This window comes from Erythrolamprus reginae, chromosome Z (genome assembly GCF_031021105.1).
Source record: "Erythrolamprus reginae isolate rEryReg1 chromosome Z, rEryReg1.hap1, whole genome shotgun sequence".
Taxonomy (NCBI): Eukaryota; Metazoa; Chordata; class Lepidosauria; order Squamata; family Dipsadidae; genus Erythrolamprus; species Erythrolamprus reginae.
This window is the reverse complement of record NC_091963.1, coordinates 147,092,557-147,107,204: the sequence shown is the minus strand read 5'-3', so window position 1 is coordinate 147,107,204 and position 14,648 is coordinate 147,092,557. Positions and strand designations below refer to the sequence as shown.

General features: G+C 45.4%; 1 protein-coding gene across 1 annotated transcript in view; it reads left to right on the top strand.

The window, feature by feature from the left end:
* The window catches only part of SLC7A8 (solute carrier family 7 member 8), a 42,878-nt gene extending 39,766 nt beyond the window's left edge, over nucleotides 1-3,112 (top strand). The window contains exons 10-11 of the mRNA XM_070729508.1: nucleotides 1,202-1,379; nucleotides 2,481-3,112. Coding sequence (XP_070585609.1) covers nucleotides 1,202-1,379; nucleotides 2,481-2,629 — 327 coding nt within the window. The 3' untranslated portion in view covers nucleotides 2,630-3,112. The remainder of the gene's footprint in view (nucleotides 1-1,201; nucleotides 1,380-2,480) is intronic.
* The last annotated feature ends 11,536 nt before the right edge of the window (nucleotides 3,113-14,648 follow it).

Here is a 14,648-nt window from a genome sequence, read left to right as displayed (position 1 = left end):
CGCTGCCGTTCTTCATTTTTGCACATAATTTATTTTCCCTGGACACCTGCACAGTCAATTTCAGTGGTTCTACTGTGGTCAATGTCTTCCTTTCGAGTGCAATCAGTTCCTTTGCTTCCAGTGCAGTCAAGTTCTCAGCTTTGAATGTGGTCATTTCTCGATGTTGTGGTCATAAGTCAAGGAATTCCTTGTACAGAGAAAGTGAGATTTGGGATTCGGGTCTGCTCTCAGCAATTCTAGCTAAGAGTTGGTGTTCTCCTTGCTAAAGAAGTAAAGCATTTCCACCCCCTTGTGTTAGGGTCTAGGTCAGGGCTCAGCAGCCCGTGGCTCTGGAGCCATATGTGGCTCTTTCAACCCTCTGCTGTGGCTCCCTATCACTCGAAATGTGCGTCATCACCGCCAAGGTGTGATACACCTTGGCATGTGATTTATTGAGCTTTTCAACTCAGGTAGGCTCACCATGGATAAATCCAACAAAAGAAAAATTTCAGAAGAAAACAGAATTTAAGTCAACTACATATGCTAGTTCTATGACCACTTAGGAAATAGTCAGGCACAGGAAGGATTTTGTGGCTCCCGGTGTTTTCTTTTCTGTGGGAAAATGGGTCCAAAGGACTCTTTGCGTGTTTAAGGTTGCCGCCTTCTTCAGTGTTGACATCCAATCTTCAAGTCAATCAGACTGTTTGTGCCCGCTGCACCTAGGATGACTTTTACAAGTTGTCTCCCACTGCCACTGGTTGAGAGGTCTATGCCGGCTCCCAAGGGGGTTTGCTACCATCCCCCAGCTTATTGACAGGCACGTCTCTTCTTCCGCACCCCTACACGGTGGTTCTAATCAAACCAGGTCCCCAATAATGTGGATATTGTAGCTCCCCTGCGGGGCGCAGGAAGTTCTGTTTCACCATGGTGTTTGGCCACACCCCTTCCTCCTCCTTGAGTGTTTAAGGTTGCTTAGACCCCTGGTCTAGGTTCAGGAGGCTGTGAGTTTAATCCTAGGCAGAGGCAGATGTTTCTCTTTCTGGGCACAATGAGAATATATTTGCTGGACAAAACTCTGCAATGGCGACAGAGAAGGTCATCCGGCCAGTAAACACTCAGTTCCATTCAGTTGCCCAAGACTCCACAGCCATAAGGGATTACGGGGGTGGTTAAAAGATGATGATGTTATGCTGTAGCTTCAACCCATTTCTCTTCCCCACAGGTGAGCCTGTTCTTCCCCATCATCTACCTGCTCTTCTGGGCCTTTCTTTTGGTCTTCAGCTTGTGGTCTGAACCGCTGGTTTGTGGTATTGGCCTGGCCATCATGTTGACCGGGGTACCCGTCTACTTCCTGGGTGTCCATTGGGAGAACAAGCCCCCATCCTTCAACAGCCTGGTCGGTGAGTATTGCCCCCCTTTCTCTTCTCTTCTTTTCTGCAAGAAAACTACCAATCTCAGAGAGCACTAAAGACCCCACATTAGTCCTCCTCCTCTTCCTCCTCCCTTCTCTCCAGAAATATCCCTCCCTTTTAGCACTGATGATGTTCCCTAGTTGGGTCTCCTCCTCCTCTTCCTCCTCCTCCTCCTCTTCTCTTCCTGCTCCTCCTGCTCCTCTTCTTCTCCTCCTTCTCTTCCTCCTGCTCCTCCTGACCCTGCTCCTCCTGCTCCTCTCCTCCTCCTCCTCTTCTCCTCCTGCTTCTCCTGCTCCTCCTGCTCCTTCTCTCCTCCTCCTCTGCTCCTCTTCTCTTCCTCTTTCTCCTCCTCCTCCTCTTCTCCTCCTTCTCTTCTCTTCCTGCACTTCTCTTCCTCCTGCTCCTCCTGCTCCTCTTCTCCTCCTCCTTCTCTTCCTCCTGCTCCTCTTCTCCTCCTCTTCCTCCTGCTCCTTTTCTCCTCCTCCTCTTCCTCCTGCTCCTCCTGCTCCTCTTCTCCTCCTGCTCCTCTTCCTCCTCCTCTCCTCCTGCTCCTCCTGCTCTTTCTCTCCTCCTCCTCTGCTCCGTTTCTCTTCCTCTTCCTCTTTCTACTCCTCCTGCTCCTCTTCTTTTCCTCCTTCTCTTCCTCCTGCTCCTCTTCTCCTCTTTCTCCTGCTCCTCTTCTCCTCCTGCTCTTCCTGCTCCTTTTCTCTTCCTCCTGCTCCTCTTCTCCTCCTCTTCCTCCTGCTCCTCTTTTCCTCCTGCTCTTCCTGCTCCTTTTCTCCTCCTCCTCCTCCTGCTCCTGCTCCTCCTGCTCCTCTTCTCCTCCTGCTCCTCTTCTCCTCCTGCTCCTCCTGCTCCTCCTGCTCCTCCTCTCCTCCTCCTCTGCTTCTCTTCTCTTCCTCCTCCTCACCTCTCCTCCTCCTCTGCCTTCATTCCACATACCTCACTCCCTTCAAGTACTGATGATGTTCCCTAGTTGGGTTGCAAAACATCTGCAAGAAAACCACCATGAGACACACAAACACACTCTGCCAAGTCCCTCCTGCTGCTCTCTTTACCTGTTGTGCTTTTCCCCCCTCTCTCTTCCAGATGGGATCACTCGGGTGGGACAGAAGCTCTGCGTGGTCGTGTACCCAAAGATGGATACCGGGGAAGAGGAGAACGACCTCAGCAAAGAGACCAAAGAACAGCTGGAGCCCATGTGCGGAACAGAGAAACTCGGCACGCCCCAGAATTGAGCCAATGGAAGGAGTATATAGCCAAAGATGGACTCCACTGGGTTTTAGCCACTAGAAATGGGTTGCCTGCTCCCGTTGGCCGGAGCTGCACCTATTGGGGGTCGACACCCCCTCCCTGCTCCAGTACACACACTCCTTTCCCCAGCTTCTTGCAGGGTCTGGGGTCCACACAGTATCCCCAATCCCTACCTGCAGTGCCTCCCAATGGGACGAAGGATGGGATGACCCTTAAAAGCGGTTATCCCAATTCCTGCCTCTTGTCCCACACTTTAGGGAAAGCACCTTTTGTTGCTGCCTTATATATGTATTATTTTTTGGGGGGGGGGAGGGGGGGAGAAATATTTTAAGGGGTGGTGGTGGAAAAGCTGCCCTTGGAGAATCCTCTCCTGCAATTGGCGCCCTCGTATTTTCTTCGTTTTTCTCTTTCTCTCTCTTACGTTATTTTGTTTGGGATGCAATAAATAAAGTGCCACTTGCCATCCAGATTGCTTCCTTGCTGTGATTTTGTGTGTGTGTGAGAGAGAGATGAAACCTAATGTCATCTAGCTAAGTGCCTGTCCCTGGGGGTAGCCCAAGTTCCCATCGGGATGAGTCAGCCGAGATTGAGAAACTGCAGTTCAGTTTGGGCTCCCTGCCACCTTGGCAACGATGGAGCTTCAAGCTCTCATGGTGCCACGGAAGCAGGGATGAAAATAACAAGATCGTAGGCTGCGGGGTTTTTTGTTGTTGTTGTTTTGTTTTGTTTTAGATATGGGACCGGGGTTAGGTTAGAACACTGTTTTTCCAATGGGAACAGTTTTAAAAGGGATGGACTTCAGTTCCCAGGAAGTCCACCTATCTGGCTGTGGAATTCTGGGACTTGAAGTCCGCCTATCAGAAAGCTGCCACAGTGCAGGAACATGAGGCTGGCTGGCTGTGGAATTCTGGGACTTGAAGTCCGCCTATCAGAAAGCTGCCACAGTGCAGGAACATGAGGCTGGCTGGCTGTGGAATTCTGGGACTTGAAGTCCGCCTATCAGAAAGCTGCCACAGTGCAGGAACATGAAGCTGGCTGTGGAATTCTGGGAATTGAAGTCCGCCTATCAGAAAGCTTCCACAGTGCAGGAACATGAGGCTGGCTGGCTGTGGAATTCTGGGACTTGAAGTCCGCCTATCAGAAAGCTTCCACAGTGCAGGAACATGAGGCTGGCTGGCTGTGGAATTCTGGGAATTGAAGTCCGCCTATCAGAAAGCTGCCACAGTGCAGGAACATGAAGCTGGCTGTGGAATTCTGGGAATTGAAGTCCGCCTATCAGAAAGCTGCCTCATTGGAGGAACATGAGGCTGGCAGAGGAATTCTGGGACTTGAAGTTCCCTGTCAGAAAGCTGCCATGTTTGAGAAATGAATTCTGGCGGTTGAAGTCTGCCTATCGGAAAGCGGCCATGTTTAAGAAACGCAAGGCTAACCTGGGAATTCTGGGAATTGAAGTCCATCTATCAGTAAGCTGCCAGAGTTGAGAAACAAAAGGCTGGCTAGGGAATTCTGGGAGTTGAAGTCCGCCTATCAGAAAGCTGCCACAGTGCAGGAACATGAAGCTGGCTGTGGAATTCTGGGAATTGAAGTCCGCCTATCAGAAAGCTGCCTCATTGGAGGAACATGAGGCTGGCAGAGGAATTCTGGGACTTGAAGTTCCCTGTCAGAAAGCTGCCATGTTTGAGAAATGAATTCTGGCGGTTGAAGTCTGCCTATCGGAAAGCGGCCATGTTTAAGAAACGCAAGGCTAACCTGGGAATTCTGGGAATTGAAGTCCATCTATCAGTAAGCTGCCAGAGTTGAGAAACAAAAGGCTGGCTAGGGAATTCTGGGAGTTGAAGTCCGCCTATCAGAAAGCTGCCATGGTTGAGGGACAGGAGTCTGTTCAGGGAATTCTGAAAGTTGAAGTCCGCCTTTCAGAAAGCGGCCATGTTTGAGAAACGCAAGGCTGGCTGGGGAATTCTGGGAGTTGAAGTTCCCTGTCAGAAAGCGGCCATGTTTAAAAAATGCAAGGCTAACTTGGGAATTCTGGGAGTTGAAGTCCACCTATCAATAAGCTGCCATGGTTGAGGAACTGGACAGGGAATTCTGGGAGTTGAAGTCCGCCTTTCAGAAAGCTGTCACAATTGAAAAACACAAGGCTGGCTGAGGAATTTACAAGTGTGGTTTGACACACAAGGAATTGGCCTCCGGTAAAACAACAGAATATAATAATAATACTAAAAGGTTCAGACAATAGAACAGAGAAATATCAAGCAATAAAAAGAATATCATAATAATAATACTGCAGCCACACCCTGGGTGTTAATAGGAAACCACATAAGGCAACAATAACTTGTTGTGTAGTTATTGTGTTTTGTCGGCTGTGAGAATGAGATGTTGAGCAGACTGATGGCACGCGGAATAAACTGTTAATTGAAGTTTAATTCTAAGAGCTAAAGTTCATACATCTTAAAAGCTGTGATGGGTGAGAAACATTAAATTAGAATATCAGAGAGAGAGAGACAGACAGACAGAGGCAGAGACACACACAGAAAGAATGGTAAATCAAATGGGTTTGTTCGCTAATTGGTAGCCGGAAAAGATTAATTTAATTCTCCAAGTAGCAGCCAGAAAGGATTAATTAAACACTTATCAAACAATTGACCATTTTGAGGGATTGGGCCCCAGGCATTGAGTCTGATTCAGTTTCATTCAACTGTTTTTTTATTGATTGATTGATTGATTGATTGATTGATTGATTGATTGTTAGAGTTGAAAGGGACCATGCAGGTCATCAAGTCCAACCCCGTGCCTGAGCTGGCATCTTAAAGCACCCCAGCCAAGTGGCACTCCAATCTCCTCTTCAAAGTGTCCATAGTTGGGGAGATCACAACCTCCGCAGGCAGGTTGTTCCACTGGTTGATCGCTCTGACCATCAGGAAGTTCTTCCTTACTTCTAGGTTGAATCTCTCTTTGGTCAGCTTCTAGCCGCTGTTCCTCATCTGGCCCTCTGGTGCTCTGGAGAATAGAGTGGCCCCCTCCTCTCTGTGGCAACCCCTCATATATCTGTATACAGCTATCATGTCCCCTCTGGCCCTCCTTTTCTCTAGGCTATCCATGCCCAGTTCCCGCAATCTCTCTTCGTACGTCTTGGTTTCAAGTCCCCTAATCATTTTGGTTGCTATTTCTGCACCTTCTCCAGAGTTTCAATGTCTCTTTTGAAGTGTGGTGACCAGAACTGGATGCAGTACTCCAGATGTAGTCTGACCAGGGCGTAGTAGAGTGGTATTAATACTTCCATGGTATTGGAGTGTATCCCCCTGTTGATGCAGCTTAGGATAGTGTTGGCTTTTTTGGCCGCTGCTGCACATTGCTGGCTCATGTTTAGTTGATTATCCACCAAGACTCCAAGATCTCTTTCGCAGTCACTACTGCTAAGAGGGGTTTCTCCCAGGCTGTATGTGTGTCTAGGTTTTTTTTTACCAAGATGAAGGACTTTGCTCTTGTCGACATTGAACATCATGTTGTTAGTGTGGGCCCATAGTGTTAATCTGTCTAGATCTTTCTGTATTTTGAGCCTGTCCTCTAAGATGTTGGCTACCTCTGCCAGCTTGGTGTCATCTGCAAATTTGATTAGTTCCCCTTCTACTCCTTCGTCCAGGTCATTGATGAAAATATTGAAGAGCACAGGGCCCAGGACAGAACCCTGTGGTACCCCACTGCCTACCTTCTTCCATGTGGATTTGGAGCCGTTGACGACAACTCGATGTGTGCAGTTGGACAGCCAATTGTTTATCCATCTGCATGTGTTGTAACCTACCCCGTTTTTTTCTAATTTGTGGATTAGGAGCTTGTGGTCGACTTTATCAATTCCAGTTCAACTTTATTTGAACTGGAAGCCAAGTGGAACCTGGTTGGAATTTGAAAAGGAGACCACCAAGAAAGACCACCAATTTGTAGGACGGAACAGGACACTTTGATTCAGCACATGGGGTTGGGGTTGTGGGTGAGAATCAAAGGGGCTTTTTCGCGGGGTGTCTTTGGGAAAGGGCAGCCGCTGCAGAGTTGCATTTCGGGTGTGGTGGGCAAACAACCTTCACCTCTAGTCTGGATATTTGGAATACCTTGGAATACTCGTTAAAAAAGTGCTATTGCTAACATGTTGTAAGCCGCCCTGAGTCTAAGGAGAAGGGTGGCATAAAAATTGAATAAATAAATAAAGAAATAAATAAATAAATAAATAATAAATGACTTAAGTGCCAAAGCCCACTGCAACAACATCGCCAAAAAGGCTTCAAGACTTGTTAACTTAATCCTATGTAGCTTCTGCTTCGGCAATCTCACACTACTAACCAGAGCATACAAAACTTTCACCAGACCAATCCTTGAATACAGCTCATATGTCTGGAACCCACACCGCATTTCAGACATTAACACTCTAGAAAATGTCCAGAGATACTTTACCAGAAGAGCCCTCCACTCCTCCACTTGCAACAGAATACCCTACGAAACCAGACTTACAATCCTATGTTTAGAAAGTTTAGAACTATGTCGCCTTAAACAAGATCTAAGCATAGCCCATAAAATCATGTGCTACAACGTCCTTCCTGTCAATGACTACTTCAGCTTCAACCACAACACACGAGCACACAACAGATACAAACTTAATGTAACCTGCTCCAAACGCGACTGAAGGAAATATGACTTTAGTAACCGAGTAGTTGATTCATGGAACTCACTGCCAGACTTTGTAGTATCATCACCTAACCCCCAAAACTTTACCCTTAAACTATCCAGTGTTGACCTCTCCTAATTCCTAAGAGGTCAGTAAGGGGCGTTCATAAGTGCACCAGAGTGCCTTCCGTCCCCTGTCCTAATGTTTCTCTCTTACTTGTATCATGTATATAAATATTATTATATCTTTGCAGACCACCAATATGTACTTAAGAAAACAAACAAACAATTAATTAAATAAAATATGTCATGAATTCAGCCCTGTCTTCCTTGACAGCAGGGGGCAGTACTGAGCAGTCCCTGAGGACAGCTAAGCAGGGTTAGGCCTGGCTGACACCTAGATGGGAGACTTGTTAAAAGAAAAAAATCCCACAATTGCAGGCTTGGGCAAAAAACCTTCCTCTACTTATCTGCTATTCATTTAGTGACTGTTTGAAGGTACAACAGCACTGAAAAAAAGGAAAGTAGGACCTTTTTTTTCACACTTACGACTGTCGCGTCCTTCAAACTGTTACACCATCAAAATTCAGAGGCTTGGCAACTGACTCCCATTTATGACCGTCGCAGCATCCTGGGGTCCCATGATCCCCTTTTACAACCTTCCAACAAGCAAAGTCAAGGAAGGGAGGAAGCTGGATTCATTGAACGACCATGTGACTTGCTTTACAACGGCAGGGGTCCGCTGCACGATCGTGGCAAGAAAGGTTGCCCATATCTCGTCATCACTCCGCGGACTGCATTGGCTGCCGATCCGTTTCTGGACCCAATTCAAAGTGTTGGCTATGATCTATAAAGCCCTTCATGGCACAGGACCAGACTACCTCCGAGACCGCCTTCTGCCGCACGAATCCCAGCGACCGGTGAGGTCCCACAGAATTGGTCTCCTTAGGGTCCCGTCAACCAAACAATGTCGGCTGGCGGGGCCTAGCGGAAGAGCCTTCTCTGTGGGGGCCCCAACCCTCTGGAATCAGCTCCTCCCGGAGATTCGCGCTGCCCCCACCCTCCTTGCCTTCCAAAAGAGTTTAAAAACTCATCTTTGTCCCCAGGCCTGGGGTTATTGATCTTCCCCCTGACCAATGAATAGTTTATAGTTTATTAGATTTGTATGATCGTTGAATGAATTGTTAATGGAAGTTTTTTTTTTTTAAAAAATAGAATTTTAAGGTTTGTTTTTTATGTACCATATTAATTGGACTGTTTACTACTGTCTCTTTTATACGCTGTGAGCCGCCCCGAGTCCTCGGAGAGGGGCGGCATACAAATCCAATTAAACTTGACGGATTAAATACAAATCCAATTAAACTCACAGGAGGTCTCGCTGAGCAGGAAGGTGGGACTCAATTGTGGTCCTATTTATTTATTTATTTATTTATTCATTTATTCATTCATTCATTGATTCATTCATTCATTCGATTTTTATGCCGCCCTTCTACTTAGACTCAGGGCGGCTTACAACATGTTAGCAATAGCACTTTTTAACACAGCCAGCCTATTGCCCCCACAATCCGTGTCCTCATTTTACCCACCTCAGAAGGATGGAAGGTTGAGTCAACCTTGAGCCCTTGATGAGATTTGAACTGTTGACTTACAGATCTACAGTCAGCTTCAGTGGCCTGCAGTACAGCACTCTACCTGCTGCGCCACCCCAGCTCACTATGCAGTGAAGGGCTCCCCGTCGCGTATGATGTGTGTGCCCACAAGCACTGGCACCACTTTCAGGCTTTGCGCATGTGCGAGAAGTTGGATCTCGTGTGAGGACCCTCATGCGTGAAAGATTTTGCCATTGTTTTGGGCAATTTCTTTGCTTCCATGCATGCCCAGAAGAAAAAACGTTGAAAATTGGCAAAGCAACCGATGATATTTCCTTTCCTGCGCATGCGCAGAAGCTGAATCTCATGCAGGCACATGCGGGCAAGTGTCGGGGACGCGGAGATGCATGAGCATTTCCATTTTTCCTACCAGGACGCCCTAATGGACCGTCCATGCAGCAGCCCACTACTGGTCCTATGTTGAGGATCACCTGTGGGGTGACTGGCAACATTTTTTTTTTTAAATAGTTTTTATTAAATTTCTCTTTTTAAAAAATACATTTATATTTTATGTAAATTTTATTATATAGCTATTGATAATTGTAATAGAGAATGGTTTATTTTTCCTCCTCTTAAAGTATAAGTTCACCTATTATTCTGATTTTGTTTGTTGTTGTTACTTTTGTTGTTTTTGTATTTTTGTACTGTATTGGGTTTTTTTTTTTTGGATATATGTATTTTTTAAAAAGACTGGCAACATTTTCAATGGCTTACGGATGTCCATGAGGTCTAGAGCGGGCGGGTTTTCACTTAAATTTCTATTTATTTATTTTTATTTATTCGATTTTTATGTCCCCCTTCCCCTTAGACTCAGGGCGGCTTACAACATGTTAGCAATAGCACTTTTTAACAGAGCCAGCCTATTGCCCCCACAATCCGGGTCCTCAATTGACCCACCTGGGAAGGATGGAAGGCTGAGTCAACCTTGAGCCGGTGATGAGATTTGAACTGCTGACCTACAGATCTACAGTCAGCTTCAGTGGCCTGCAGTACAGCACTCTACCTGCTGCGCCACCCTGGCTGTTCGCAAACGTGAGGGCACGCAACTCTACGGACGCGGCTTGGTGGAGGTGGCAGGGGAAGGGGTCTGCAAAAATCCCATTCCCACCCCACTGTGGGGCCAGCCGGAGGTGGGATTTGCTGGTTTCTCTGAACTACTCAAGACAACTCAAAGTTTCCTGGTTCTCCAGAACCTGTCAGAACCTCTTGAATTTCACTATTTACTATTGTCTATTCCCTCCCATTCCCTTCCCTTTCCTATATTCTATTCTATTCTATTCTATCTTATTCTCCATTCCATATTTTCTACTCTATTCTACTCTACTCTACTCTACTCCATTCCATTCAGGGATGGGCCCCACCTGATACGGATGGGATCGGTGATCCGTTAGTGTGGGGTTTTTTGTTTTTTGTTTGGATGGGTTCTGGAGGCTGTCCCTACATATGTGCGCCCTACATGTGTGTGCATGTCTCTGTGTGAGATTTCGCCCAAAGTGAAATCTCGCACAAGGACGCTCGTATGTGCGTGTACAGAAGCTAATAAAAGGGCAAAAATTGCCAAAATCCCACCTGCACGAGCATCTTCGCGTGAGATATCAGTTTGGATGCATGCACAGAAGCAAAATCTCACATGGGAGTGCACACATACACATTAGGTGTGCATGCACCAGCCTCAGGATCCCATATTGGTAGGAAAAAGTGGAGCCCTTTGCCCATTCCATTCCATTCCATATCTTCTCTCCTCTCTGCTCTCTTCTCCTCTCCCCCCTTCCATTCCGTATTTCATCTCCTCTCCTCTCCTCTTCTCTTCCCTTCCATATTTTATCTTCTCTTCTCTTCTCTTCCCTTCCATATTTTCTCTTCTCTTCCCTTCCCTTCTCTCCTCTTCTCCTCCCTTTCATTCTATATTTTCTCTTCTCTCCTCTTCTCCTCCCTTTCATTCTATATTTTATCTTCTCTTCCCTTCCCTTCCATTTATATTTTCTCTTCCCTTCTCTCTTCCCTTCCCTTCTACATTTTCTCTTCTCTTCCCTTCTCTTCTCTCTCTTCTCCTCCCTTTCATTCTATATTTTATCTCCTCTCCTCTTGCTTTCCCCTCTACATTTTTTCTTCTCTTCTCTCCCACTCTCTTCCCTTCTATATTTTATCTCCTCTCCTCTTCTCTTCCCTTCCATATTTTCTCTTCCCTTCCCTTCTCTTCTCTCCTCTTCTCCTCCCTTTCATTCTATATTTTATCTTCTCTTCTCTTGCTTTCCCCTCTACATTTTCTCTTCTCTTCTCTTCTCTCCCACTCTCTTCCCTTCTATATTTTCTTTTCTCTCCTCTTCTCTTCCCTTCCATATTTTATCTTCTCTTCCCTTCCCTTCCATTTATATTTTCTCTTCCCTTCTCTCTTCCCTTCCCTTCTACATTTTCTCTTCTCTTCCCTTCTCTTCTCTCTCTTCTCCTCCCTTTCATTCTATATTTTATCTCCTCTCCTCTTGCTTTCCCCTCTACATTTTTTCTTCTCTTCTCTTCTCTCCCACTCTCTTCCCTTCTATATTTTCTTTTCTCTCCTCTTCTCTTCCCTTCCATATTTTATCTTCTCTTCCCTTCCCTTCCATTTATATTTTCTCTTCCCTTCTCTCTTCCCTTCCCTTCTACATTTTCTCTTCTCTTCCCTTCTCTTCTCTCTCTTCTCCTCCCTTTCATTCTATATTTTATCTCCTCTCCTCTTGCTTTCCCCTCTACATTTTCTCTTCTCTTCTCTTCTCTCCCACTCTCTTCCCTTCTATATTTTCTTTTCTCTCCTCTTCTCTTCCCTTCCATATTTTATCTTCTCTTCCCTTCCCTTCCATTTATATTTTCTCTTCCCTTCTCTCTTCCCTTCCCTTCTACATTTTCTCTTCTCTTCCCTTCTCTTCTCTCTCTTCTCCTCCCTTTCATTCTATATTTTATCTCCTCTCCTCTTGCTTTCCCCTCTACATTTTCTCTTCTCTTCTCTTCTCTCCCACTCTCTTCCCTTCTATATTTTCTTTTCTCTCCTCTTCTCTTCCCTTCCATATTTTATCTTCTCTTCCCTTCCCTTCCATTTATATTTTCTCTTCCCTTCTCTCTTCCCTTCCCTTCTACATTTTCTCTTCTCTTCCCTTCTCTTCTCTCTCTTCTCCTCCCTTTCATTCTATATTTTATCTCCTCTCCTCTTGCTTTCCCCTCTACATTTTTTCTTCTCTTCTCTTCTCTCCCACTCTCTTCCCTTCTATATTTTATCTCCTCTCCTCTTCTCTTCCCTTCCATATTTTCTCTTCCCTTCCCTTCTCTTCTCTCCTCTTCTCCTCCCTTTCATTCTATATTTTATCTTCTCTTCTCTTGCTTTCCCCTCTACATTTTCTCTTCTCTTCTCTTCTCTCCCACTCTCTTCCCTTCTATATTTTCTTTTCTCTCCTCTTCTCTTCCCTTCCATATTTTATCTTCTCTTCCCTTCCCTTCCATTTATATTTTCTCTTCCCTTCTCTCTTCCCTTCCCTTCTATATTTTCTCTTCTCTTCTCTTCCCTTCTCCTCCCTTTCATTCTATATTTTTTTTCTCTTCCCTTTTCTTCTCTTCCATTCTCTCTTCCCTTCCCTTCCCTTCTATATTTTCTCTTCTCTTCTCATCTCTTCTCTTCCACTCTCTTCCATTCTATATTTTCTTTTCTCTCCTCTTCTCTTCCCTTCCATATTTTATCTTCTCTTCCCTTCCCTTCCTTTTATATTTTCTCTTCCCTTCTCTCTTCCCTTCCCTTCTACATTTTCTCTTCTCTTCCCTTCTCTTCTCTTCTCTCCTCTTCTCTTCCCTTCCATATTTTATCTTCTCTTCCCTTCCCTTCCATTTATATTTTCTCTTCCCTTCTCTCTTCCCTTCCCTTCTACATTTTCTCTTCCCTTCTCTCTTCCCTTCCCTTCTATATTTTATCTTCTCTTCTCCTCCCTTCCCTTCCATTTATATTTTCTCTTCCCTTCTCTTCTATACTTTCTCTTCTCTTCTCCTCCCTTCCCTTCCATCCCATTCCATTCTATTCTATTCTATTGCAGATTTTCTATCCTATCCTATCCTTCTAACGTCACTGGGTTCTAAACAGTCCCACTTGCTCCAGACTCCCTCGTCCCAACAAGACACAGTGCTAAGATGCTACCTGCTGATCTTCTGCACACAACCAAGTGCAATCCCCCCCCCCCCCGGTGAGCATTCACAGAAATAGTTATGGCCAGCTCTTGAAGGACCGAACAAGACTTCCAGCTCCTCCCTGTTGCGAAGGTTTAAAAAAAGAGTGAGCTCGCCTATGGCTGAAATACAGGCAGTCCTTGAATTAGAACCCTTCGCTTAGCGACCGCTCAGAGTTACAATGGCACCGAAAAGAAATGATGACTTAGGAATGGTTTACACGCAACCACTGCCACGTCCCAGCGACTACGGGATCAAAATTTGAGTTGCTCAGCAACTGACTTAGTATTTACGACGGTTCACGCTGTCACATGAGCCCCCTTAGCAACCTTCTGACAAGCAAAGTAGACGGGGAAAGCCAAATTCGTTTAACAACCTCTAAGGACTGCAGCGAACCAACTAGCAACTATGGCGAGAAAAGTCATAAAACGGGGCAAAATTCACTTAACAACAGTCTCAAGCGATGGAAATCTGAGGCTGTTTTCTTCATAAGCAGAAGACTTCCTGTACATACCGGTATGTTCCTTTTAAAAATATATACATACCTGTATGTTCTTGTTCCTTTCTGTTTGTTCCTTTTTTTAATTTAGGGGGCAGGAAAAGATACCACTGTATTTTTGGCTTTGTGGCGCCCTCTGCAGGGACTGAAGGATACTACATTCCTCCACCGTGAGCCACCATTTAATCAGGTTTTGTTGAATAAACCAGACCACACCAGCCATCATCATTTACCAGCCACAACAGGTGATAGAGTAGAAAGGAATATAATTTTTTAATTGGCCAAGTGTGTTTGGACGAACAAAGAATTAGTGTTGGTGCATATTTTTATTTTTTTTATTTATCAAAACATGTAGAAGATAGCAGGCATTCGTGTGCACATAAACAAAAGCAAAGTAGCTACAGGTACATTTGGACAATAGGACAGTAAGACAGAGACGATATGCAGTGAAGGGCTACCAAACGTTTTACTACCACACTGTGGGCGTGGCTTATGCAGGACGCCCTGCATTTTCTTTCAACATCTTTCAGTGAATAAACAAATTCTCACAGCCAACCCACACTCAATAAAAGACCTTGGAATACTAATATCAAATGACCTAAGTGCTAAAGCCCACTGCAACAATATCGCCAAAAAGGCTTCTAGAGTTGTCATCCTGATCCTACGTAGCTTCTGCTCCGGCAATCTCACACTACTCACAAGAGCCTACAAAACCTTTGCCAGACCCATCCTTGAATACAGCTCATCTGTCTGGAACCCATACCACATCTCGGACATCAACACCCTTGAAAACGTCCAAAGATATTTCACCAGAAGAGCCCTTCACTCCTCCACTCGAAACAGAATATCCTACGAAAATAGACTAACAATCCTGGGCCTAGAAAGCCTAGAACTACGGTGCCTAAAACACGATCTGAGCATTGCCCACAAGATCATATGCTGCAATGTCCTACCGGTCAATGACTACTTCAGCTTCAACTGCAACAACACAAGAGCACGCAACAGATTCAAACTTAATAT